The sequence below is a fragment of the Etheostoma cragini genome, chromosome 6, assembly GCF_013103735.1.
Source record: "Etheostoma cragini isolate CJK2018 chromosome 6, CSU_Ecrag_1.0, whole genome shotgun sequence".
Taxonomy (NCBI): Eukaryota; Metazoa; Chordata; class Actinopteri; order Perciformes; family Percidae; genus Etheostoma; species Etheostoma cragini.
Window position 1 is genome coordinate 15,560,339 of NC_048412.1, and position 26,615 is coordinate 15,586,953.

At 41.6% G+C, this 26,615-nt stretch overlaps 1 protein-coding gene across 2 annotated transcripts; it reads right to left on the minus strand.

Moving 5' to 3' along the window:
* Nucleotides 1-6: 6 nt before the first annotated feature.
* nkd2b (NKD inhibitor of WNT signaling pathway 2b) lies at nucleotides 7-26,310 on the minus strand. Of its 2 annotated transcripts, none has more exons than XM_034874854.1 (10): nucleotides 26,010-26,310; nucleotides 25,869-25,895; nucleotides 25,657-25,748; nucleotides 3,919-3,979; nucleotides 3,389-3,516; nucleotides 2,120-2,215; nucleotides 1,846-1,987; nucleotides 1,405-1,462; nucleotides 1,155-1,279; nucleotides 7-969 (listed from the first exon to the last, which is right to left on the minus strand). In XM_034874854.1, the coding sequence occupies exons 1-10, from the start codon at nucleotides 26,032-26,034 to the stop codon at nucleotides 365-367; spliced, it is 1,359 nt and encodes a 452-aa protein (XP_034730745.1). In that variant the 5' UTR covers nucleotides 26,035-26,310; the 3' UTR covers nucleotides 7-364. The 2 variants fall into 2 exon arrangements, with proteins under 2 accessions (XP_034730745.1, XP_034730744.1); XM_034874853.1 differs by having other exon boundaries at nucleotides 1,155-1,282.
* Between the last annotated feature and the right edge of the window lie 305 nt (nucleotides 26,311-26,615).

The window sequence follows — 26,615 nt, forward strand, 5'->3', positions numbered from 1 at the left end:
GCGAAAGGATGTCTCTTCAAAAGTCCTCTGATCTGTTCCTTGTACCCTTACTGAACATGGGTAACGATCGCAGCAGTCCCAGCAGAAAATCTACAAAAACTTAAAAACTGTGCCACACATCTTTTGTTATTAAACAATAACTCAGAAAAACATCTTTTCGGTCCAATATCATCAGCCATCGCACTACCTGATTCCCCAGTACATCTGATCTCAGGATATATCTGTATATAGCTGGCAATAATTGAGTAAAAAGATCCTGGACAGAGCATGAAACACTCCCATGGGATGATGTTAAGTCCTCCAGACTGGTGTGGTTGGTTGTGGTTGGTCCTGTACAGTTTTAGTCACAGCACACTGAACGCGGTCATGTTTGATGGTAATGGTGGTAGTGGTGGTGGTGGTGGTGTTCATGGTGATGGTGGTGCTCGTGACGCTGGACCACAGGGACCACAAACCCTGGGCTCCCTGGTGGACTGGATGCCTGCTCTCTCTCCAGGCTTGGTAGTAAAGGGGGTTGCTGCTGTGGGTGGGACTGAGGCATCAGCGGGGTTTTGGATGGGGACATGGCCTCCCGGGCTTTTGCCCTAAGGCGTTTACTGTGACTGTATTGCAAAGGGTGCTGGTGGTGGCCGGAGGATTGTACTTGGTGCGGCAAGTGGTACACATCCTGACCCCCATGTCCTGCTGCGCTGCCACTGTGTAGCATGCTTTGCAGAGGCGGGTGGTAGCCGTGACATTTAGTGGATTTGCCACCTCCGCCACCCCCGTTATTCCCTCCGCCTCCCTTGTAGGTTCCTTTGGGATATTTGACAAAATGTGTCCCCTTGCTTCGAGACTCCATAGGGTTGTAGCTATCGCTGATGACCTGGGAGCGGCGCTGGTGAAGAACTTGGGTTTCTGGTTCCTGGGAGCGTGAGCGGCTCTGGCTCTGGGAGCTCCGAACATGAGCCTCCTGGGGAGGGGTGGTTCCTGAAGGACAGGCAACAGACACAGGGTCATTGTTTTTTACAAATGTAATTTATAACACTGTACTTTGAACTGCTGTTTCTTCTCAGCATCTACATAGTCAACTCTTAACCTGTCATTGTAATATAATATAGAAAATTTGAGTCGACAACAAGCAGGCTGTTAAAACATAATAAAAAGACACTTACCTTCAAATCTAGAGGTGTAGTTCTCTATACCAGCCAGGTCCAGGTAGTGATTCCTCCTCTCTGTGTTCTCATCTACACAGTAATGTTGACCGTCAGTGGCCTGCACTTCATTGCTCTGCCCTTTGCTGCTTAAAATGAGCAAAACACTCAGGATTAGTGGACTGTAAATTATTTACACAATTCATTTGCAAGAATTATCACAACACACACAGGCCAGCCTCTAAGCACAGTACACTTGATGTGTACTGACCTGACATACGAGGACAGCCGCTTGTCAGCCGAACGCCCCTCCTCTTGGTGACAGCGATCTGGAGGGGTAAAATACAAGAACTGAGACCAGGAAAGCGTCAGCAACATCCTTACTTACAGACAGAAAGAAAGAAAGAAAGAAATCCGTTTGAGTGAAAGAAGTTATGACATTAACAATGTAAATGCCCTGTTTGGTGAGTCCAGAAATAGTGGTAGACAATGAACCAGGTAATGTGAACAGATGAACAATCAAAACTTCTGACAATCTACAGAAAAAAAAAGACGTTGCAGTAATGACATCAATGGTTGATTGATAAGTTTTCTGCAAAAACCTCACATCATCTACAATCCACAAATATGCAGGAAATGCTGAGTTGGCTCACAGCATATTGGGATAATAAATCATGTTGCAGGATGCTGTTTAAGTTGTCATTTACTGTACCTGTTCCTGTTTCTCTTCTGTGGCACGCGGGCTCTGGAGTGACGGTCAGTTTGACACGCAGAGTCTTGCTCTTATTATGGCAGGAGTGATTCACAGAGGCGTCCACCACATCATAGATAGTGTGCATCAGGCTGGACATGTCCTATAGTGACAGATAAAACAGTTAGTACAGTTGAAAAGGACAGATGATCAGTATAAAGAAGACATGGCACATAAAAGAGCACAGATAAAAGGACATCACTGCAGGGAAAGGCATGAAAGCTAATAAACACACATCTTTTGTAACTTTCCCGCTGTTGTCAAAGTCGTAAAGCGTAAAGATCCACTCCTGGCGGTTGTCATCCTCCACAGAAACATCACACTCCAGGTCCTGTGGATGCAAATATCACCATACTTAATACACATAAAAAGTTGGAAGGTTTCACGCTACTTATTTTTGTCAATAATAAGCAAAGCAATAATACTTCTACTGTACACTATGTTAAAGACAGCGTTTATGACAGCAGGGGGCAGCATTTAATCTTTACGGCCGTTGTCTTTATTCTGATTCATAAACGTTTTTACATAGAAAATGAGTATTGTTTTCCTACATTCTGCATGGGACTTAACTGTTTACCAGAATTTGTATTTATTAAACTCTGCCTCTCTGATCACAATCAAATCAAACCAACATAAATTCAGCATTTGCTTTATCAGCAAGTGCATTTAAATACTTCCTGTGCATAACAAAAAGTGTACATGGAAACCTCATTGTTTGGTGGCATGGTTGAGAGCTGACACTGGCAGCGTGCATTTACAAGGGAGGAGACCCCTGGGAGAAAGGCGACCCTTTATGGTTCGATAATATCTCCTCAGCTCACATAACCAGGAGTGATCACCCAAGGGCAGATCTAGGCATTTATTTTAAACATGCAAGTCTAAACATTACAATCTATTTGTTCTATTTATTGGTCCATAAATTCAATCAGGATATGGTCTCATGCAGTATCAACATACAGACAGATGTTCTGTGCACAAGGCGAAGGCATACAGCTGCGGCTGGGACCAAGGTTACCCACCACGCATTTATTTCCTTACCTATGTTTAAATCATTGTCCCTCACTGGAACACAAAACTACATTTTTTAAAGATGACTTTTTGGGCATTTGTAGGCCTTTGTTTGACAGGACAGTTGAAGACATTAAAAGAGAAAGAGAAGGGGAATGTAATGTAAGGTAGCTGCTGTACCAGCTGAGCTCTCTGGGCACACACAAAAAAAACTATTTTAACACTTAGGTCTCTTGACCTTTTTCTGACCCAGGTTATCAAACCATCACACAGCTAAGAAAATAATATTTGGTAATTTAGAATCCCATTTCACCTGAGCTGTATGGTTTTGGAATAACTGGCCTAGGTCAGAACCTTTGGACCTATTGGCGACAAGATGAGTCCCTGTGCCAACCATTTGTTGTATATTGATGTTATAAACATGTCACTTGCACTGCAATTGTTAACTCAGTCGCATTATGGCATTGCAATTATGTCAGGTCATATAACCGCTTACATCCAAACTGATGCGTTTCTTCCCGGGAGCTTTGGTCGAATCTCTGAGTATCTCCCGCACTCCGTCCTCTGAGTGCAGGTACTGCAGGTAGCTTTCACAGCCCTCAGCCTTCTCTGGAGGAAGAACCACTGTCAACACAGGAGGACACATTTGAGTTAGTTAAACACAAAGAAAACCTTGCAGAAATTGGGCACAGTTTTGTGCGGTTACACTAGAACATCTCAAACTCCCACCAAACAACCCATTCATTTCCAATGATAACTGCTCCCCAAGAAAAATTAAACCAAACTATCTTGATAAGTAACTTTGCTGCATCCGCAAATTAAAATGAATAATAAATGCAAACAATGATCCACAAGGTTTAGGGTTGTTTTATGAAAGTAATCATACCTACTAATGGCACATACATGTTCATCTATCATACAAAGTAAGTAAGTATGTTAATATGTTGTTTTTGCAGCATACACTTTTCAAGCATTGTTTGAGCATGAAGCTTATCAATGGGTGAAAAGACACCCTTCTCAACCTACCCTCTAGGGGACAGTGTTGATCTGTGAATTGTCCTTCCTTCAGCTCACCATTTGGAAATCCCTGAGACAAGGAAAGAAATGAGAGAGGGGGGGGGGGCAGAGATGTAAGTGAATCTACAGTTCAGACCACAGACACAGAGAAAACAAACAGTTCCAGCTAAAGCATTTCCTACTCAGAGGAGAGGAGGGCTGGAGGCTCCAGCACGGCCAAACACTTTGAACATCTGCACGCTTATTGTGTTTCACTGTCTGGGACGTGGGGAGGGCAGCCAAAGCCGAGGTTTCAAGATTTCTCCAAACCCTTCAAACGGAGCCCTCGCATCCATCAAAAAAACCATAATGCACTTCATCACCTTGGCTCTCTCTCTATCTCTCTCTCTCTCTCTCTCTCGCTCTCTCTTTCTCTCTGCCAACCTGTTTATTCTCATTCTGTTTGACATGGAACTCAGTGACAAGAGTTTGACAGAAGAAGCCCAGAGTTTAGGGAAAGGTTTTGTTGTATTTCTCATTGAAACTTGACTCTGAGAAGTTTGGTTTATGTAAAACAAACCTCACAAAGAGCTCTCAGCAACATGTGTGTATTTATTTTGAATGGAGAATAATTGCCAGATGGAAAATTCCATGCAGATAGGATGGAACTGATTAAATACATAATTCCATTGCCATAAAACAAAAGCAGGACAAATGGGTGTAAGGGGGAAAAAGCTCTGCTGTCATATGTGAATAATCTACAGTATATCCTGCATAAAACAGAACCACAATGTGTTCATAACCATCCCACACGTGCTAATGCAGAGGCATGCTGAGGCAAAGGCAACATGGGCTCCATGCGCACACACACAGCCATTCTTTAATTACAACAGGATTGTGGAAACAATGAAAATTAAGTGCAGTACAGCCCCTAAACCACAAGTATTTTATATTAACAAATGATTCATCTTATTTACGTCATCTCAGTCCTGTTCCACACACACTTTGAAATAATATCCCACCAGATTGAATCAAGGAGGCCCAGTGAAACGAGACAAATAAAAAACAGATAGATGCTAGAAAACAAAAGAACCCCATGTACCTTCAACAGAGCCGAGGCTCAAGCGAGAGTCTGAACATCTGCATGTGTTTAGGTGAACAAGCACCCCTTTTCCCTTCCCCTACCCCTCATTTTCAGAGTAATGACAGCGCCAGAGCCTGTGGTTCTATTTAACAATCTCAGAGCCCGTGATTATTCCTCACTTCAGAGGATGATACCTCCAGCCTGTAATCTGGCTGTGACCTTCACCGCTGAAATGGGGAGCGGGTTGAGTGTCCGGGTCAAGGCTCGGACACCTTCTGCAAATTGCCCAGCAGAGACACTTTGGTAGAAAACAGCGAAAAGAATGGGAGGTTAGCCTTGGGGAGAGGAGGAGAGGGAAACAGGAGAGCGGTAGGAAATAAGCGGGAGGAATAAAGAAGAAAGAAAGGAGCAGAGGAAAGAGGGCACAAAGGGTAAAAGGTGGAAAGGAAAGATAAGAGGAACAAAGATGAGAGAGGAGAAAAGCAGATAAGAGTAGAAGCAGAAGAGGATGTGGTTTGTTAAAGGGGAGATATGGCCTATCTATTGCTTACTCGGGTCCTTGAGTGCTCAGTGGGAGAGTTGGAGATTGGTTAATACAGACTCTGAAAGGATCTGGGAAAGGTGGAGACAACTGGTACTGCTCCCTGGGCCCCAAACAAGCTGCAGTCTTTAATCACCAAATACACACCCTAGAAACCAGACAAATGTATTTGCATCCCTACACAAAAAAACACACATAGTTTCCATCATTTGTGGTTTCTGCAGCCAAGTTGTTGTTTCCTTTGTGCACTGAATGCTTTTATCTCCCCTCTTTGTGGCGCAGCTCCTTAATGAAGGGCAGTGTGTAAGGAAGAGGGAGTTCACACTGACAAACGGTTCTGCAGCTCAGAGGAACTTCAAAGACAGCCATTGATTCTTCTTATCCTCGTTCCCATGAGGGTGCAGAGCAAGGTATGAGCACCTCTAAATGGAAGACAGGATTCAGCGTTAAATATAATGAAAGAAATCAATCAACCGACTGCCAACAGTGAACCTTGTCTCTAATTAAAATTCTGATATCAGGAGGCGTCTTGCTGTGTGCACCAGGAGGGGACCAGCAGGGCTTGAGTTGAACACATGGCTCCCCCTTACCACCACCACCACCACCTCCAAGCTCATTACATCCATTGGGGGAGCTAATGAGAGAGTAGGCTGGGTCTGACCGCAGTCTGCAGTTTAACATCTAAACACATGGCATCGCCATCCACATCGCCCACAGTGTCAGGCTCAAATCTGCCCACCACATGTGTAATTAACTGCTTTCTGGCATCTAGCTGCTTTCATTCTTTCACTATCAGATCACAAACTGCTCTGTAGGCCACGCAAATGCACAGCATTTTGGAGCAAAGTGTTCCTTTTTTTCCCACCAATGTTGAACACCTAAAGCTTGTGATATACAAATCTACACAGCGTGTGATATTAGGCGTGGGGGAGACTTACGGAAAACTGCACGTGTGGGATGGACGCTTAGACTTTAATGACAAGATCATAAGGTATTAGATCTCTGTTTTCTTGTTTTTTTGGAAGTGCACTGAAAATATGCACTGACTGGGTTCCATGTAAACAGTCTCCCAGACGCCTTGACATAAGAGACAGACAGAGTGGTGTGTGATGTTTATTCCTGTTTAATGCAGCAGTTGTGCCAAGCTTCCCTAAAGCCTTAGCCTACTGCCAGGCTTTTATGTGGGATAGGGTAACCAGGGGAAGCTTTCATAGCTCCCTACCAGGTGACATCAGACATCCTCCAGCAGTCTCTCTCTCTTTCTCTCTCTCTGCCTGCCTACCACCCATCCTCCTGCTGGAAAACACAGCACATCTTTGTTCTCACATCCCCCTCGTCTTGTTAACCCCCTAAATATAAGTACACAAACTTCTTTTAGTCCATTCTTCAAACCCTACGATGCACAACTGATTTTTGAAAATTACATCTTCAAATACAGGGGGAGGCTATCATGAAAATTGTTTGCATAGTTCCTCTGGCCTTGGGGTACGAAATATGGCAACTTGATCAGATGTCTGCATGCGTATCCAAGTACAAACATATGCTGGGAAAAATACAAAAACAGGATACTCTCTGAATGCTTCCTCAGAATCTTCATATACTTTAAATTATGTGGTTTTCTGGATCACTTAAGATACTTTTATATAAAAGTGTAATTAGATTTAAAACATTTACAGTAGGCTGCAGTAGGTGCTAAAACTGTACATTTAATTCTGTTTTTGTGTCTGTGCAGTTTGTTGTCCAAACCAGAACAACAATCTCAGTTATTTCTGTCATTTGATTCAGAGAGTGTCTTGGGAGACAAATACTGGGCGGCTAATAGTGAGAGTTCTCCCGAAATACAAAGTCACTTGGAACTGACACTTATGAGGGCACCACAGTAAAACCTTGATGACCACCAGCTGACCAGCAATTGGTCAATGATTGGGGATGATTATGGGGTCCCCCAATGATGAAAATGAGAATTGAGTAGAATCAATATAAAGAAAGGAATACCAGTTTGTAAACAAACTACATACTCTTTCCCACAAAATGAAACTGGAGAGGGAGTGGAGCCATTGAGAAATACAAGCCCTCCATTCCAGAAGAAACCAACCTGGCCTTGACTCAAAACCAGATGTGAGCGGTTATGCTGAAGAGAGGCAAAGTAAAAGAGAGGGAGATGAGGGGTGGAGAGAGGAGGGAAGGGGCTGAAAAAATGGGGCGCTTAAGAGAGAAGGCCAGTTGCACAACTTCTGTCTCTTCTCTTGCAAGACAGTAAAAGAACACTATGTTGGCCTCTCTTGACGGCTGAACAGAAAGCTCTTTGGTTCATAAGGCGTCAGCTTTCAGTCCAAGTCAGGGTAATTATGGTGCTCAGAGTCAACAGAGCAGATTGGCCTCAGCTAGTATTAAAGCCCAATATTAAAACTAATAGTACTGCACATAATGCTGGGCTTTACGTTCAGCCTCAACCTTACCTTTTGAATCCTTGCCATTATTTTTTATTATTGCCTTTGTACACTAATTAGATTATTGTATCTATGTATGTGCCTTGACATGTCTGTCTATGAATGGAAATGAGATCAGAGCAGAATGCCATCCTGTCATCTGGACTGGACCCATGTGGCCAAGATGGCCCAGATATGTCCCTTTCAGGGTAGCAGGACTCTCTCTGAGGTCAAACAGGAGGCAAAACCTCTCCCTTGGCAGGACATGAATCACCGGGGCGAAGCCTCTTCGGTCCTAGTATAACAACAGCTGGGGGGAGATGAGCATGCTTGCCTGTCTATGTAAGAGCAGCATGTAAACCACTAAAAGTCACCCGCTCGCCTTCAATCAGTGGAGACTATCTCCTAAACTCTGCATGCCCCTCCAGTCCCCTCCCCAACCTATTACTGATCTTTCTCTCACTTTGATTATGACCTGATGGATGGCATAAACAAAGATTAGCATCACTGGATGACCACCCTGCATCTGTCACCGGTGTTGTAATCATCTTGCCTTCATTAAAGTGGGCTTTGATAGGATTCTGTTGTAATGGGCTGCCCTCCTCTCAGCTGTCACACAGGCAGCTACTGTAGGGACTTGGAAACCATGTGCTTCATACTAGTGACTAGAATCTCACTCGTGAATCTGGGTTAGGCACATGTATTAAATTATAGAGGTAGTAGATTATAACACTATTTGATCAGTTAATGGAAAGAGAAAAACACAAAGTGTCTTTCATGGTTCACTTTATGTGAAACACAAAAAACTAAAGTAAAGTTTAAAATATGTTGCCACATACACTATGACTGCACCACAGAGAGCATGTTGCTTTAACTCAGAGGTACTAACTCTGCATGGACTTACATATGACCAATGTGATATGTTTGAGTGTTATATGCATTCAAACGTTCAAAGATCTACCCAAACAAAGGTTTTAGCAAAAGGGGTTCTTTTAACAGTCTCACAGTAGTCATGTCCCAGGCTGAATATCAGCTCTCTTAAATTTTGAAATTCTTCCTTCACTTGCTTCCCTTCAGGAAATCATGCGAGGAGAGAGAAAACATGGAAACGTGTTTTTAAAGGGAGGAGGATGAGACATCCTTTCCTGCGCCATTTAAGCTGCACAGCTTCCAAAAAGGCTGCTCTTGTGTATCCTCGCTTATAGCTCCTTGGAGATCTGTCCTCGCTCCTCCCTCCTCTCTCTTTGGGACTGGAATAACAGCTTTGAGACGGCCTTCACAAAGGAGGGCCAGAACAACTTCTGGTTCAAGCGAGGAGCGAGGCACGAGAAGCTATCAAATAAGAAATCCGAGATTCAGCCCATGTCTCAGGTCTACATGTCTTGTGATGAGGTATAATAGTTATGTATGTCAAAATCTAAACTATATTATCTTACTTTGTTAAATAATTGCAAATAAACTGCAAGTATCAATGTCATTTATTATTGACTCTATCAAACATTGTTTCTTGATTCTTCAATTGATTGATGTTTATTCTATAAAATGTCAGAGAATTGAAAAAAATGCCTGTCACAATTCCCTAGTTCCCAAGGTGACGTCTTAATTATCTACATAGCCAACAGTCCAAAACCCAGCAACTGTTTTTGCGGTATGCTAAAATGTATTATTATTCCAGACTTATTGATCTTTTCAGCTTTAAACTGTACTATATACTGCACCACCAGACATGTCAAAAGATTTTAAGAAAGTATAGGAAACTAGACAGGAAATAAAGAGTCAGGATTCGAGACACCCTGAAAAACAAGTAAGCAGCGAGTACACAAGGCACGGCATATCAAAGCCGGTGTGGGACAGGCGGTTAGACTCAAACAGGATGTTCCTCTGTTTCTGGCCTCCATGTGAAATTCTGTAAGCTCCCGCACAGGCCCCCGGCTCTTAAGCTAGGCCAATGGGGAGCGTGCCCAGGCCGATAAAGCTGAGGGGATTTGTTCCACATTCCACAAGCTCTTTAAACAACACGGTGTATCTGAGAATGCCAGTTTGTGGGTGAGATGGCTGAATTGCCAATAACATTACTGTCCAAAGCAAGTCCACCTCTCACATCTAGGTACTCTCCAAAAGTGTCCAGGAGAGTAGCATTTGAATCTGATCAGATGCAAGGATCTCATATAGACAGGGATATAGTATAAATCGACTCTTCAAACTGGGTGTCAATCAGTTAGAAGTCAACAAAGCTTTGTAAGCACTCCCCACCTTGTCTGCTTCAGCTGGACAAAGAGTTTCAACACAATCACTCTCACCAGTGAGGGTGCTTTTTGTGTACTGTAGTTAGTGTCAGATTTCTAGCTGTCGCTCAAGTATTGAGATGTCAGTTATAATTGCCCTCACCTGTGAGATAACCACCAACACCACTGTTTTCACTGCTCGTTTTGTTAAGCTGCAAGGGATTTAAGTCACAGCTTTGAAAACCAGGTCTGGCAGTTCATAGGGGCGAGGCTCTGTGGTTGGAGGCTGGTGGAACTACAAGCCTTTCAGTGCTCCTGTGGGTGACTGAGAAATGTAAACAAACTATGTCGGGGAAGGACAGCTGCGCGCCAGTGTGGAAGAGCAGCAACATTGCCAAAGCTTTACATTTAGAGTGGATCACAATCTTTTTTGTCCGATGAAAAACCTCAGCCCCATCAGATGAGCTCTAGTACCTTTTTCATCAATAACTCCCGTCTCGTTTCAAATTTGTTCTTATTGTTCTTAAGTTGGCAATTGTACTGCTAGTGGCAGAGGCTCAACTATTTATCCATGATTTTTAACTTTTTTAACAGTTATTCCATATATTTAACTTTTTTAAAGTTTATTTAAAGGTTTTTACAGTTAGCTATTTGAAGAGTTTATTTATATGTAACTATTTCTTCTTCATGGTTCGTTTTATTGAATTTTAGATTATGCATAGATTAAGCACACAACAACAACAACAACAAAAACCTTCCTACCACACATCAAACATAACCCCCCTGCTGTCACTCAAGAATGAGACTTATACAATTTAATATAGAAATGTGCAACATAGTATGTAATAATATCACAGCATACCCATTGCACTTAGCATTGCACTACAAAGTTGAAATGTAAAAAGTCATTAAGGCCCAATGGGCAAGGAAACAGAGGCAGCATGTCAAGAGTCACATCCAGGTATGTCAGACATGATCATTTTAACATTTATTCCTGTACCAGAGTTGAGGCTTTATCAAAAAAAAAGTAAAAAAAGTTATCTATACTTGAATGAATTTCTTTTAAGAACCCTGTAGCGTGCATCTGATTTTTTTTTTCAAGCTTCAGATTAGACAACACATCCCTTATCCAGTGGGACACTGAGGACAGGGCAGCATCCTTCCCCTTTAAAAGTCTTAGGCGGTGTGCAAGAAGGCTTATTTTAAACTATTACAACCATTTATCTATTACTTGTTGCTTGTCAGCTACCCGTTTCAACTTCTCTGCTCCGTTCGTTGCTAACAAGTTTTTACTTACTCACAACTGCAACATGTGGTGACAACTGGTTGATGGGCAGCTTAAACACCTATTTTTAATCCTGGGTGGCTGTATATTTTCCTCTTTAACACAAATATGTGGATATAATATAAAATCAAATTACAATTTTATTTTGTATTTAAGTTAACAGAGTTTATTTGCGTTAGTTTAGCTTTTCACGCAAAAGCACCCCTGGTTGGGAATCACTGGAGTACACACTTGAATGATGCTGCTGTCTAACTCACAATGACTCTTTGGCTGCTCACTTAAATCGGAGGCATGGGTGGAAGAGCTGCATGCTGGTTTCCTGAACATTTCTCCCAGCAGGATGAGAACAGGTTCAGGGTCAAAACCACAGCTCTACCGTCCACTAGTTACTGCTCCCTATGGGTAACTTAAACAGAGAAGTAGAGATCCATATAACTGACCATGATAAGAGGAGCTTTTGCAGCCGTGACCAATTAGCCGGTAATGTAGCATGAACTCGCAACACATCCATCTGTGAGGCACACCGGGGCAAACAGAGGCGGACGGCTGTTGTACTGTACTCTTATTGCATTCAGCCCTCAGGGAGAATTAGGCTTGCTGGTCACAGGCTGCCAAAATACAGAATTCTGTGCAGTAGGATGCAACAAATATCCAAAGGTAGACAGGCAGGCACATAGGCAGAGTCCCTAATAACTCATCCCCGATGGCCTAACTATTCACAATGGCACTGGCCAAACCTCAGGTCCCAGGAGACATTGCTTGTTTGCATAATTGGCACTGTTCCCTGTTACTATGAAATAATTAAGGCTTTGGGTGAGAAATGTCTTGGCTTTGCAGACTGCTGCACATTTCTTGACACTAAATATCTTGAATCTGACATGGTGAAAAAAAGCTGCTTAATATTTAAAGAGTTTGCACCTCTTTTATCTCTTGTCTCTATGTAAAGCTTTATTTTATACTTCTGCAAGACACAGTGACGTGAGCCACCTCAAACGGCGCACAAGCTAAAAGCATGCACAAAGGCGATTATGCTCACTGCGTTGTTTGTTACAGCAAATTAATATTCTAATGAAACACTGATTAAAAAGGTTGAATATCTTGTACAACAATTGGATTCTGCCCACAATATATTTACTCAAATGTAGATATTTAATCCTGGGACATATTAATAGTAAAATGAATTCATTATTTTACATCTCAATTTAGTTCAATTGCTTTTATCAATATTTGTGGCACACATGTCTGAAAAGCATGCTGGTGCAGCAGGCGCCTATAGTTAAAAACTTTTGAAGTGTACAACCAAGCGGCAACTTCACGCTTAACAAAATATACTGTACATCAAAATGATGACGTCATTTGTGACTTACAAGCCCTCACGCCAGGGACACTACAAAAAGCATGAACCTAGTTTAACTCTCTCTGACTGTCTACTTCAGCCAGTCAGGATTGCCAGTCTCAAAGACCACAAGAATTCTTGACACTGCGAGAACAGGCTTGATTCCAAGCTGTGAAGTTCCTCACAATCCTGGAACTGGACAGTGGGTCATCCCAGGGTCAAACGAAGTGTTTTCCTGAGGATTCCTAAAAATACACTCTGCTGGGCACAGGAAGCAGAAGAGACTCCACGATATTCAGATGATGTGAAGGAAGCCTGGATATGTAAAACAGACTACTGGCAAAGGACCAATGGCTGTAACGCTTTGGCATATGATACACAACTTCACACGAAAAGGGGGACAAAGTGGAAAGCTGCAGATGAGAAAAAGAACAGATGAGAAAAAGAAAGTAGTACATCAGCCAATTACTGTAACTGATGCACCAAAATCACGAATAGCTCATTCATATTTCCGTTGAATTATTCTCAAAGAAAATGACTGGTCAAAAAACTAAAAAGGAAATGAGGGTATGATGAATAATTTTTGAAAAGATAGCTACACCACAAGATTTTAAAGCCTCATAGTGCAAACAATGAATAATAATTTTTATTTGTGACACATCACAAAAATAAGTAGAGATTTTGAGGCCGCAGTCTGCCAAACTGAAACATCTGTGCTTCTTCCGTTTGGACTGAAGCTGCCATGTGTGCACATTAGTGACCTGACAGACTAGCTGTGTGTGTCTGAAACACTGTTCCCCAGTGTGAAATTCTGGAACGTAATTCATCCATGGCACAAGCGGAGATCAAAAGGCAATGGTGCAGAGGGCAGCTCAGCAGAGCGCACAGAGAACTGCTGCTTTCACAGCCATACTTACTGGAAACCAGGACCGTGAGGCAATGTGAAAGAGCATTTAAACATGAGCTCAGTTAGCTTAGCTTAGTTGCTAGTATATTCTTATCTTATCTCAGGTAAAAAGAGTCTGATGGGGTCTTGTTCTTTATCACATAGCTTGTCTGGAGGCAGTCCACTTAAAAGCACTTAGTGCAACACTTGATGTTTGATAAAAGTCCTTGAAAGACGATATATGCTTCAAAAAGCAGAAGAGCTGATGTGCAATAACACTTTAAAAGTTGTACGATAATCAGGTTCTGCCAGGATATAGTCGTTCTCACAGCTGTGCACATGACACTGGGGGTAAAAGTTTAGATATTCTGATACACTGGCATTCTTGAAGTGATAGGATCAGTCAACCCCTATCAACATGAAGAAGTAGGTACTGGTGGTCATAGAGAAAGATCTTGCAGAACTCCTAGGCCTGAGCTGTATTTAATTTTTAGGCAAATCTACAGCCAAAACTCTTCATTGTTACTGTTTGTACCACAAACCTTCAAAAGCAGACTTTTAAGAGAAGACTTTTAAGTCTTTTTTAACACAGTTTTAACACGTTTTTGTTCAGTGCAAACCTTTGGTGAAGCTACATGCTACAAATGTCACTCAGCGACAATATTAGAAACAAAATCCAGATTTAGAAGAGCGTGTTTTCTTAGTGAAGCACATCCTACAAGCAGATGGTGTCCCTGAAAGGCTCTCAGTGAGGGGGGGGGAGGCATCTCAAGGAGAACTGCTGTTTATTTGAAACAAGCCTTTAGGTAAACAAGAACAAGAAACACACAGGGCCTGGTCAGCTTTTGAAGTGGACGGCTCAGGAAAGAAATGGGTGGGGGAAGAAAAGAAGGCTGCCTTCAGAGGAAATGAGAACAGTGGCCTCTTTCAGCACTGTTTCATCCTCTCCTTCCCTTTTTGTCACATATAGAAAAAGCACAAAAGGTGTCTCGGTTTATAAATACACCATTGCAGAATGTGAGAACCACCGATTTCTTATTTCTCCTAAACAGTAACCTAAATATAATCATTCTGCAGTCATTCTTCCCCTGAATTAAATCCCCCTGAAAAATTACCACCCGTGACAAAAATAAACCACCTCCTTTTAATGGAGACCCATTGAGGGTTTTGATGACGGAAAAAGGTTTGTGTAACAAATGCAAGTTTGCAGCCATTCCCCATCAAAGAGGAATGTGATGTGCAGAAGGAGAGCCAGGCCTGTGCTGTCTGCCGAGCCTGGATCAGAGCTTTGAAGCTGCTAGTGTGTTTCAACAGCTAACCACTTTCAGATGGGACTGTGGCGTTTTATGAGCTGAGTTATAGCAATACCTACACATGTGCAGGCTCGGGGTCCCAAAGAGGGGGAGGCTCAGCTAAGAGCAGAGAGAAAGATGCCTAACTCCTCGGGGGTCTGGGTTTGGGTGTGTTTGATTAATCTTGTGCTATGGTATTCTGTATATGAAATTGGAAGACAGGAAGATGGATGTTGTGTAAAACATGTTCACCTATGAACACAGTTCTGTTACAACTCCACATTTTTTTCAAGGTTCTTGAACATTAAAGGAACTTAACAAATTGACTCCTTGTATGGAATAAACACTCAAAATCATGAAAATATCACAAGAGACACATGGAATGTGTACTCAAAGCATAACGCCATGCCAGAATGATTGATCTATACGTAATGGATAATTTGAAAAGCAGAGGCAGCATCACAACAATGAGTAACAAAGCCAGCAGCTCGGAGTGCCTTTCGCTGGGCTTTTAATTATTTTTATTTTTTTTTGCGTACAGGAAGCCAAAGTTTCAATCTCCAGTCCCATACCTAGCGGGGCGTCAGGTTCAGGAATGTGGAACAAGAATGAAGTTCAAGGGTGTCTCTGAAAGCTTTTTGTACAAGAACAACATAGAAAATGAATGTAATCCACCAAAGGGCCAAAAGGAGATGTATTGTGGCATCACAACATGAAGCCTGCTGATGATAAAGGCAAAGGTCTAACTACATTTTACATACATTTTAGAGATTGTGTCTTCTGGCAGTGCGGGCCTTATTATGTTCTGTCCTTATGTACTGTATGCGGGGTTTTTTTCTCACAAGAACACCAAAAAGTAAAGGTATTCATGCCAAAGATGAATGTTCTAAGTCATTCTGATATCTATCAGCATATTGTCCTGCACACTACTATTTAGTTTCCCCTGTGCTTGTATTGTGGAATATATGTCATCTGACCTTTGTGGAGACAGTCTCAAGACTCCACTGGCTAAATTCGTAGGATAACAAACTCATGTACAAAAGAGGAATCCCCAGTCCTCTTTAAACAAACAAGCAAAACCGCAGCCTTTCTTTTAATATATACATCGAGTCTGAAGCTTTCTGTGATCCCATGGGCTCTACAAATGCACTACACTCACTAAAAATGTAATTCAAACAATGTAATCAATTAACAATGGCTATAACGACAGCATATAATAACAACACCAACAACCATGGCTGAAAAAATATGATATTCCCTTGGCTGCTCTAAGGCTTGCAAAATGAAGTCCACTTGGAAAAGAGCTAAAGCTTTCTAAGGGGGAACAGGGGTTTATGTGGAAACATACCTTACACACTAAAATGTAATAACCTTTGAGTCTCCCGGTGTTTTACTTGGCTGGAAGACGCATAAGATCAAACACAGACTTGGATCCAGCAGCCTTTGCCAAAAATGTCAGTGCTAAGCTCTGGGCTCTAGCTTCAGGTATTTTCTTTCCCCTGGCAGGGAGCAACAGACACAGACCAGTGTTAACCCTAGGCGGGGCTGCCCCAAAAAGCCACCAGCACACTAACCATGACGGGGAAGTGAGGTCTCCCCGCTGTCATCACTGACCATGCATGTCTAGGTCATGTAGTGTCACTGAATACCTGGGATGGGCTTCATTCAGTAAGTTGTGACATTCACAATTGCATGCAGGATGACTTGCTGCAATCCGGTTCTTTAAAGCTACACTGATCTCTCGAAAATATTTAATCAGATATCTCATAAATACCATGAAAAGCAGTGACAAGATGTGACTTCAAAGCAGTGCTGATGGGACTGAGAAAGCGCCGCAGGCGACAGAGCTTTATTCCATGTGCGCAGATAGGAGCTCCAACAATGAAGCGAGCAACTGTCATTTCTCTTGTCTAAATATAGCTCATACTATTCTCTAAATTATTAATTAATGCCATGATATATCTGCCACCACTATTTTCATGAAATACTACACAGTAAGTATGCTACATTACATGCATATATAATGGACCACTCTCATGTCTGTACAGTAAATATGAAGCTACAGCCAGGAGATGGTTAGCTTAGTTTAACAGAAAGAATTAAAACAGTGGGAAACAGCTAGCCTGGCTCTGTCCAACAGGAACAAAAATCGGCATCCCAACACCTTTAAAGGTGCTCTAAGAGATGTCACACGTTTTTAAGGCATTTTTGTCACATACAGCAAACATGAAAAACAACGATCCGCAGAACGCACTGTAAAACAGCCCAGGTTCTACAAACGGCAACAAAAACAAACTGTGCCAACCTGCACCACCAAAAATACACAAACCATGTTCCAGCGTTCCAGCCAATAACTGACAAGAAGGAGTTGGGGGTGGGCACTGAATAGAGGGGGGGGGGGATGAGATGAGGAGGAGGGAGGAGCAAGCTAGTCTTGTTTTGTTTGAAAATACTTTGTACATCAACTAGAAGTGACGTCAACCAAATATTGCTTAGAGCACCTTTAAGGCTCCATCCTGACGGCCGACCTTTGGCAGAAAAGGCAGTCTGACTGACAGCATCCCCGAGTTGGTCAAAAAAAGGGCCTCGGAACGCACAGAAGCGACTCCAACTTGAGCGTACATTCTGCGCGTGCACAAGACGTAAAACGTCTCCATAACAGCAGGCGGTGCTAATCTGTATTGTCGCCCCAAAAAAATAAAAACCGGCAGCTGATTGGATGAATGCATCACGTGGGTCTGGCTTCTCTCTCATATTTCACAATAATAGTTCACCAAAACATGTTTCTGAAAACATTTTAAGACAGAAATACTCCATGCAGTTGCTGAATCTGTCTTCATTTTAGATCGACAAAAGTTAGTTTAAAACTTTTTTTTTCCACAACATTTGTTTTGTAAAATGCACCAGGGTCAATGGAGGCCCACAGCTGGCCCCTGGTAGAAAGAAATCTGTCCGTGGTTTGCGCTAAAGGATTGTGAACCAATGTGTGAGGACTCTTTAATTCCACCTTTTGCCAGGGAGAGGCCATGAGTGCAGGTCACAGGGGAATTAGGGTTAAAGTAAGCAAACTGCTTCAAAGTACTTCAGACCGTATACGTATCCTCAGAAAAATAAACATTTAATCTGCCTGCAGTGTTTCTAATGTCTTTCTCCATTAGGCACTGGCCACATAAACCACTCTTTGCCTCTCACTCATACATTCACTCACAAACTCACAGACAGAGAGTAAGAGAGGGACTCAACCTCTGACTCACAGGTGATACACACTCCAACATGAAAGAATAGTTAAAACAAGCATCTCCCACTTGGATGGGTGTTGGAGCCAACCAGGTGATGATGTTTACACTGACAGAGGGGTAAATGTTTGTTCTGGACAAATGGCAACTAACATAGAAAAAAAGGCGGAAGTGAGTGGTGTGATTAAAAGGTGAGATCAGTGGTCAGTTCCGGCATCCCCAAACAATGCAGTGAATGAGGCAGATGAGGTTGTCCATTACTTCCCTTCCCCCATTACCTTCAAAACCCCTCAAATATCTCCCCCATGAAAAAAAAACCTTAAACCCCACACTCCTCCTCTTTTCCTCATCCCCACCACCCTCTCCCACCCCCTTCCCACCACAGCCCCTCTCCCTGCTCCAGGATTTTGCTGTACAAACCAGGAACAGATGTCTGCTGGGGCCGTGCTGAAAGACCCCGCTGTTCTGGATGCCAGCCACATGCTTTTCATTCAGAGATGAAGGCTCACAGCTCGCCTTCTTGTGAAGCCAATTTCCCCAAAAAAAGAAGGGGTGGAAAAAAACTAACTCTCCAAATGCCTTCAAGTCCCTTCAAAAGCAGTGCATATATGAGCACACCTTTTTGTCTCCTCTCCACTATGTAGTGCTCTCTGGTAGTTGAATATTTGTCAGGAAAAGTCATGAGATGTTGCTGACAGTAATATTTCTTGAGAAAAGTCTTCAAGTACTCGAAGACTTACACCAAACTGTATATCCACTGAACACAACTCAAACCTAAAAAAGTACTGACCTCAGTTTTTTGTGGCTGTGTACTGAAAAATAAGTCATTCAGGGCCACAGCCCTAAGATGACACAGATATCCCAGCCTCAGCTCCAAATCAAATACTGCTAACTCCAAATGAACATGGTGACTAGAAGATATACTCAAATGCCCAGTGGCAAAATTGTCCAAACATAACATCCATTTTGAGCAGGATCGCCAAATGAGGATTTTTTTATTTAAGGGGAAAGTCTTATTCACAGATTCCAAATGAATGTTAAAAAAACATTAGCTTACAATTAGTTGAGTGAGCTTCTTGGGAACTCTGCTCTTAAACTACATTTATTATTGAGCGGTGAGTGCAATGTAACAAGTCAAAATAAATTTGCGTTTTGGAGCTTTTGGCACATCATTACATCCAACTGAATCCCTAACCTTTTTGACTTCAAGTGTGATATTATTAACCTTTCAAAGGGGGAATAATAAAGCTCTTTGTTGCGGAATTTTAAATGTAGACACACTCCCTCTTCACGGGCCAAGTCTGTGGGAAGTTTTGAGACAAAAGATGGTGCTGAAAGGCTGAATTAGCCTGTCATTATTTTGGCATCCAAGCATGTCTGTTTGAAGCTCCAAAATGAAGCAGTGTGGTTGTGTGTGTGAGGGTCTGCGCTGTTGATGTGTTGATGTTTCCAGAGGTGAAACAGTGAACCTCCACAGAGCTCTTCTACAAATGAATGCAGGTTTGGATAAGTACAGGGTTAGGAGTTTTCGGCAATTTTACATATTCAATAACCACAGACTACACTCATTTTTTTTTAGGGTGGGGTAGGTAAAAATCTTTGATCTGTAATATTTCTACATTACACCTGGTGCTTGAACAAGTAAGGTGAGCACCTGCAAAGAAGTGTCAAAATGTTGATGACTGTAGCCAGGATGAGCCAAGTCATCCTGCTGAATCAAGCTCTCTTTGTCCACTAATACCACTCTTTAAAGAGCCTACAGGGTTACACACTGAGGGCAACCTGCCAGCTGCAATGTTGAATCATGGTTTGCAGCAATATCAATATTTAAACAGGTCTTTGCATCCTTTGATCTTTTGTTATTACAAAGCATTCACGTGTTATTGCAAAGCATTCACAATTTGTTGAATAGAAATGACTGCTTTGCTGAGGAGATTCACAGGTTTATACAAACTCATGTTGGGCACAGGCTGTTGTTTGTTTTTTTCTTCCTAGTTTTTGCTCCATCCCTCCGCCCATCCCCCAGGACAGGGCAGGGGGATAGAGGGGTGAGGGTTCGGAGGCTCCACTGATATCAGAGCCCTTTTATAACTCCTAGCTCTGCGCTTTGAAGTCACAGCCAGACAGCTCAGGAATCCTACTCCCCCATTTGACAATGAGTAGGGGGATGGTCAGCGCTAAACAGCGTGTTTGGCCAATCTTCTGTAAAATATTCATAAGTCATGTTAGCTGTCCCTGCCACTTATCAACCAGGACTAAGTGGTGAAACTACTATCTGGTGAGATCTATATAATAAAACACTCAGGAGGAGAAAATGTGGCTGAAATGCATCTTAAAACTTTTTTTTTCCCCTTTAAAAATAACATAATTATTGCTATTTCCTATTTGACTTGGAATTGTTTAATCATGGTCTAAACCGCAGACATCTAACAACCTAATAATTATATCTGGAAATGTGACAATGTAATCTGATCCTGGTGAAGAATTAATTAAAGACGTGGGATCAAAAGAGGAAATGGTGACACAGTCTTACAGTGGAGATAAATTCTATCTGTGTTGAAAGTCAGTCTGTTAGATGAGAAACTATACAGCATAAAAAACATCCCTGGGGACATCATCCATCTTAATATTAATGTACACATATGCGCTCATCTCAAACAACATGAATAGAGCTGTCACTGCATACGAGTAGGCAGTCACATGTTGCGTGTGCGATACAATAGCGGGCATATATGCAACCTATCGTCATAGTATCAATTTCATTCATGATACTGGATCTGGATACTTTGCATCAGGGTTGCAGCCAACCCCATTTTTCACTGTCAGTTAAGCTTCAAATTATTTTCACATTAATTGATTATCGTTTGGTCTGTAAAATGTCAGAAAAACAATTTCCCAAATTCCAAAATGACATATTTAAATTGCTGTTTTTGTCCAAAACTCAAAGTCACATAGGGCAAAGAAAAGCATTAAATCTTTACAATTGAAAAGCTGGAACTACAAAATGCAACTATGTGTCAGTTAATTAGCAATGTGTTATCCAGTATGTCCATTAGTTTTTCGGTCAGTGTAGCCTTATATGTAATTAATAGACTTACCATTTCATCTCATACTTTGCATCATGCTTTGGGATGTGTTACACCCAGTACATTATTACTGCTTCCGAATGCTTAAAACTTTGATAAAAAGTGAAATTGTTACTTCAGTTAACAGTAATATGTTTCACTCCTCCAATACAAAAATCAAAATTGTATAAGACTTTCTTTCCATTTATTTTGACTGGTGACTTCTCACACTGATAACAAAATTAAAAATATCCCTGTAGTAGAATCTGCTGCCTGAATCACATAGCTATTAGAGTGCTCCAGGAGCAAATGGACATGCAAGTAAAATGTAATTATTATTTTATTTTCTGCCTCAAAAAAACGCTTACTTGCTGTTTACTTAGCAATATTTCATCATCAATACCACATCATTTCAGGACTCAAATATGTTGTTACAGATGTGACTGTATTTCGGTTTGTCCACCTCCTCTCAACCAATCCTAAAATTCTCTGAAAGAGAGCAGGAAGAGTAAGATGGTGGTTAGCTAAACGATGAGGTAATGTTCTATCCTAGAAATATTGTGACAATCTGTGGGACAATTTCCACAGTGCTCAAATGCATTGAATGCACCCTCACTGCCAAGAAGCCATCAATCCCCACCCAAGTCTGGGTCATGGTTACACTGGTGTATATCCTTGACGTTCCACTTCTGGGATTGCTCTAGTGCGGCAGGAAATTCCGCCGGACACACGTATTTTCCATTTCCTTCCGCTTTCTTTGTGTTGGAATTTTAAATTTGGTGGATTAATGAGGACTATTTTTGAATGCTCCTCAGATCTCTGCATGGTTAACTGAGACAGCTACCTAGACTATCTGTCCAATCTTAATTTTCTCTCGTAAGACTATTTTGCAGCTTCTCTGTGCGGAGTTTAACGCCACGCATGACAATTCTGATTGGTTTAAAGAAATGCCATTAAACCAGAGCACGTTCTCTTCCCATTACCGAATGCCATGTGGAGTAGCCAGACGCTCCTTCCGAGCGCTTTGGAGGAGGGTCTATGCTTACACCAATACATGTAGATAAACCTAAATCAACGCACAACAAAAATGCACACCCAAAACATTAACAGAACATCATTATAACGTTCTTTGACAAAGAAAGTAACGATTCAGAACAAGCTGTTTTGCCTACAGTAAAATGCACGACCTGAACATTGATCATCACTACCGTGAGAACTTGCTGCCCAGCCGTCCGGCCTGCATGGCCACAAGGCAATTGTGATTTAGCCACCAATGTGTGACCCCGTGTTTTAAATGTATGCCCGTTGCAGAGGAGGTTTTAAATTTATTTTATTCTTGCTAACAATAGCAAACAATGTTTTTTAAAAGTTGAACTTCATCTCTGGAACTTTTTTTTTGTAAGCTGACCAGTGTCTGACCATGCAACTCTAAAGCACTGTGGCCACCATAGACAGTTAAAGAAATTGCCCAACAGATCTTGTTCTGGACAGAGACCAGTCAAGGAAAATAGAAGCATTTTTCCGGTGATGGCTAGGCGTTACTGCGCAGCCTCCAACTGAGCTTCATGACGTAGTTGTGACGTCTGCAAAATGTCTGAAAGTTGTAAACTTTCTAGTAGCTGTGCCAAGAGAATTCTCAATCATTTTGTTATTTAAGTCAACTTTTTACTGTATTGACATTACAGAAATCTCTCGTTAGCATCTTGTAGGTTGCTTGTCGCAAAGTGATGCATGCGCAACTCAAATCTGCACTCGACTTAAATTAAGGAGTGAAGGGAGACTAAAAAAAATATTCAGGCTACTTAAAATATATTGATGACAATGTCATAAATTATATTCTTCAACACCGAGCCTGCTACATGTTGAGAGTGACGTCACAGAAAAAGTCAAAGCAGAAGAAATAATTGATGCTTATGATGCCAAAACAAAACGTTGCATCTTGCTACATTAAGGCAAAAGTTGTCAGTTTTTTAAATGACTGTAATGTATTGATATGGCACGTGTGGAAAATCGAATTAATATTGTAATCTATTTCATTGTGTAACCTCTCAGTGAAATAGTCATACTGTAGGTCATAGAGGTTTCGATTGTAAAGGGTAAAGCAGAAGTGTTGAATTCTAACGTGTTGCCATTGACTGTGTAACGTAATTCGATAAGACTATAAAAGAGAAGAAGTGCTGTCTCAGTTTGGAAAATCCTTGTTTGTTTTTCAGATGGCCATTACTCCAGTGATCTCTAAACAGCTGGTGGATCAATTTCTGTATTAATTTGGTAGAGCGGTAAGGTCTTGGTCCCTATAATAGAATGTATGGTCTTATTTTTGAATGTAGAGTCAAACAGCAAGGAAGTTGAAAATATGATAAAATTCTTGTCTTTTGGGCAAATATCATATTTATTGTGAACTTCAGACATTGTTTGACTCTGTACCAGTATGTAAAGTATTCAAAAACAAAAAGCTTTAAAGACTTCTCATCTCATGTAGAGCACTATAGACAACATTGCCACATGATTTAAGTTGGTTATTTATTTTTATGAACTGAAAGTAAGCTGTATTGTTATGTGCACATTGGGAAAATTGTTTTTTGTATTGTAAAAATACTGTGTTAATAAAATTTGTTAAACGCAGTCTACAGACTGCAGAAGAGCTTAAGTTTAGACGTGGACATCTCAAGACGCACTCAACGTAACTGGTCCTCCCAAGTCTGCCGCAAAATTCCAACATTACTTAAAGACAATGAATGCACCCTCACTGCCCAGACGCCATCAATCCTCAACCAAATCTCGGTTATGGTTACACCAATATTCTGAAATTTTCATAGGTCACAGAGCTTTTTATTGTGAAGGGTAACGCAGAAGTGTTGAATGCTGACATGTTGTCATTGACTGTATAACGTTATTGATTAGGCTATAAAAGAGAAGCGGTGTAGCCCAGTGCTAGTTGGTTCAGAAGTGAAAATTCCTGTTTTTTTTCAAGATGGCCATTAATCCAGCAATCTCTAAACAGCTGTCAGATCAAAATATATAAGGTCGTCATGCAACATTACGGATTATATCCGCGGCAAGGAGAGGTCCTTACCACGGATCATGTGTATGTGGCTTAGGCCATGGAATCTACCTCCCTCCCACATTAGCCTACCCCAAACCTCCACCTCACCCGCCGCCTATGGTTATCCAGTTGGTCTGTGAACGAGCCTCTAATATAACCAGCTAATGACCCAAAATAAATCAGGGGCCTGACTTTGATAGAAGCAAGGGAGGGATCCATCTACTAATAAGAGCCAAGCGCATGCCTTTAGTGGTTTTCGTTGAGGGGAGTGTGAACTCAGACTTCTCGAAGCAGAGTAAAGTTCTTTAATTTGCCATGAGTGGGCGGTTTATAGCCCTGATATAATCCATAACTCTTTCACTATTACAACCACCCACCTCACACATTGTCAGTATCTCTGTGAACTTTTCTCTCTGAGAGCTCGGGACTCTCATAACCCTCAAAACTGCACGCTAATTGAAGTGATGTAATGTTATGCCATAGAGGGCCCACTGGGAGCCGCACTAGAATGGGAGGCATTGAGGAAAAAGACACAGCCCTGAGTCATCATGCCAGCAGCCACAAGAGAAGCGTTACATCTCTCAGTCTGAGAAAGGACTATATTTCCATCTAGTGTGTGTGTGTGTGTGTCTGTGTGTGTGTGTGTGTGTGTGTGTGTGTTTTGCTTTGCCAAGCAGCTTCACACACGGGGCTCATGGCTGTCATAACCCATCCAGGGATGCTGGCAGGGGAATAACTGCTGCAGTGCTGTGCCGGAGCCAGACATGACAGAAAGAACAACAACAACCTACAACTTGCTGTCTTCACACATACTTTATGAATACAGTTCCCCTTCCCCTCAAGTCAAGATGTTCTCAGCTCACCTTTCAACGAGAGGGAATGTAACAACTTTGAAGTGCTTGACAGGCTCATCCCATAAGAAAACAAAACACACACACGCACGCATACACCCAGGCACGCACACACACACAATTTTGGAACCACTTTTCCAAACAGCCTAATGAATTTTGTTCATGCTAAACTGAACATAAATGTTACAAAAATGCGTAAAAAAGGGAATGCCATGGTTATTTCTTAGAGTAAGTGTCAATATTTTACCATTTAGACAGAACGGGATGAAAGAATCCTCTTTGCCAAAATTAATGTAGAGAGCTTCTTTGATTTCTATTGGATACTATTGTTTTGTATTAGGCTACTCTTGTAAGTGCTGTATTAACGTTTGTTTCCACACAGTCTTACAAATTACATGACTGAACCTTAATAGCCGTACAATCTTTTCAATTATCCTAATTTATTTTATTTACTAAGAAGAAAGAGAAGATAAAATCAAAATTGCCTGATACCTGCATGTTCTTCAGCTTGTGATCCGTCGCGCTGTACCTCTCACATTCCTCCATCCCTCTCCGGAGGAAGGCGTTCACAACAAAACTGTCTCCTGAGAAATGGAGAAAATACACCGATCAGCTGATGTACATCTCAAGCTCAATTTACAGCCTATATGAGAATAGCATAATTCATAAAGCTTCGTTATACAACATAATCGGTTTATTCTCACCTTCAGGGTTTTCTCTGCGCTTACACGCTTCAGATCATCAGAAACAGGGATGCAAAACAGACAATTGTTAGTTTTTGTAAGACTTTAATCGGCATAGGTCAAGCTAAAAAATGTGTCAATCAGTGCTGAAGAACTTCTTACCATGTTTTGACTGAAGTTTCCCCATTCTTAAATCACTCTTCCCTGGATCAATAAAGGTACTCCGATGTCTGCTTCAACATGGTCACATTGTGTTTGTTCTACAAGAAGAAAACTCCAACTTCATCCAAAGGCAGGTAATTATGTCTCGTGGTCATTAAAGCATCAGTTGTGTGCGTGTGTGTGATTGTGTGTGTGTGTGAGTGTGTGTGTGTGTGCAGAAACAAGATCAATCTGTAAAAATGATCAGTGGAGTAGAGAAGGCAACATTCGCTATCTGTCTCTAGACTTCCCTTCAGTCCAACTGAATGTGGAAAGCGCTTTGCACAAAGCAGAAATCCCGGAGTGTCAAGATAAACACAGCATGTAAAGTACTTCCGGTTAGTGCTTTTAGCAAACTAAATATCAACGTTGATGAAAATGTTTCAACCAGTGTTTCAAGTAGCCTAAACACATTAAGACCAATGTAGGCAATGGAATAAAAACATTTTGGTTCCAAATTAAATAGTTTGACTCAATCAGAAATGGATATTAGATCAACATCCATTGAATTCTAAATTTACGATAATTGATTATTTCTACCTTCGTTTCTTCATTTCATGAGTGTTG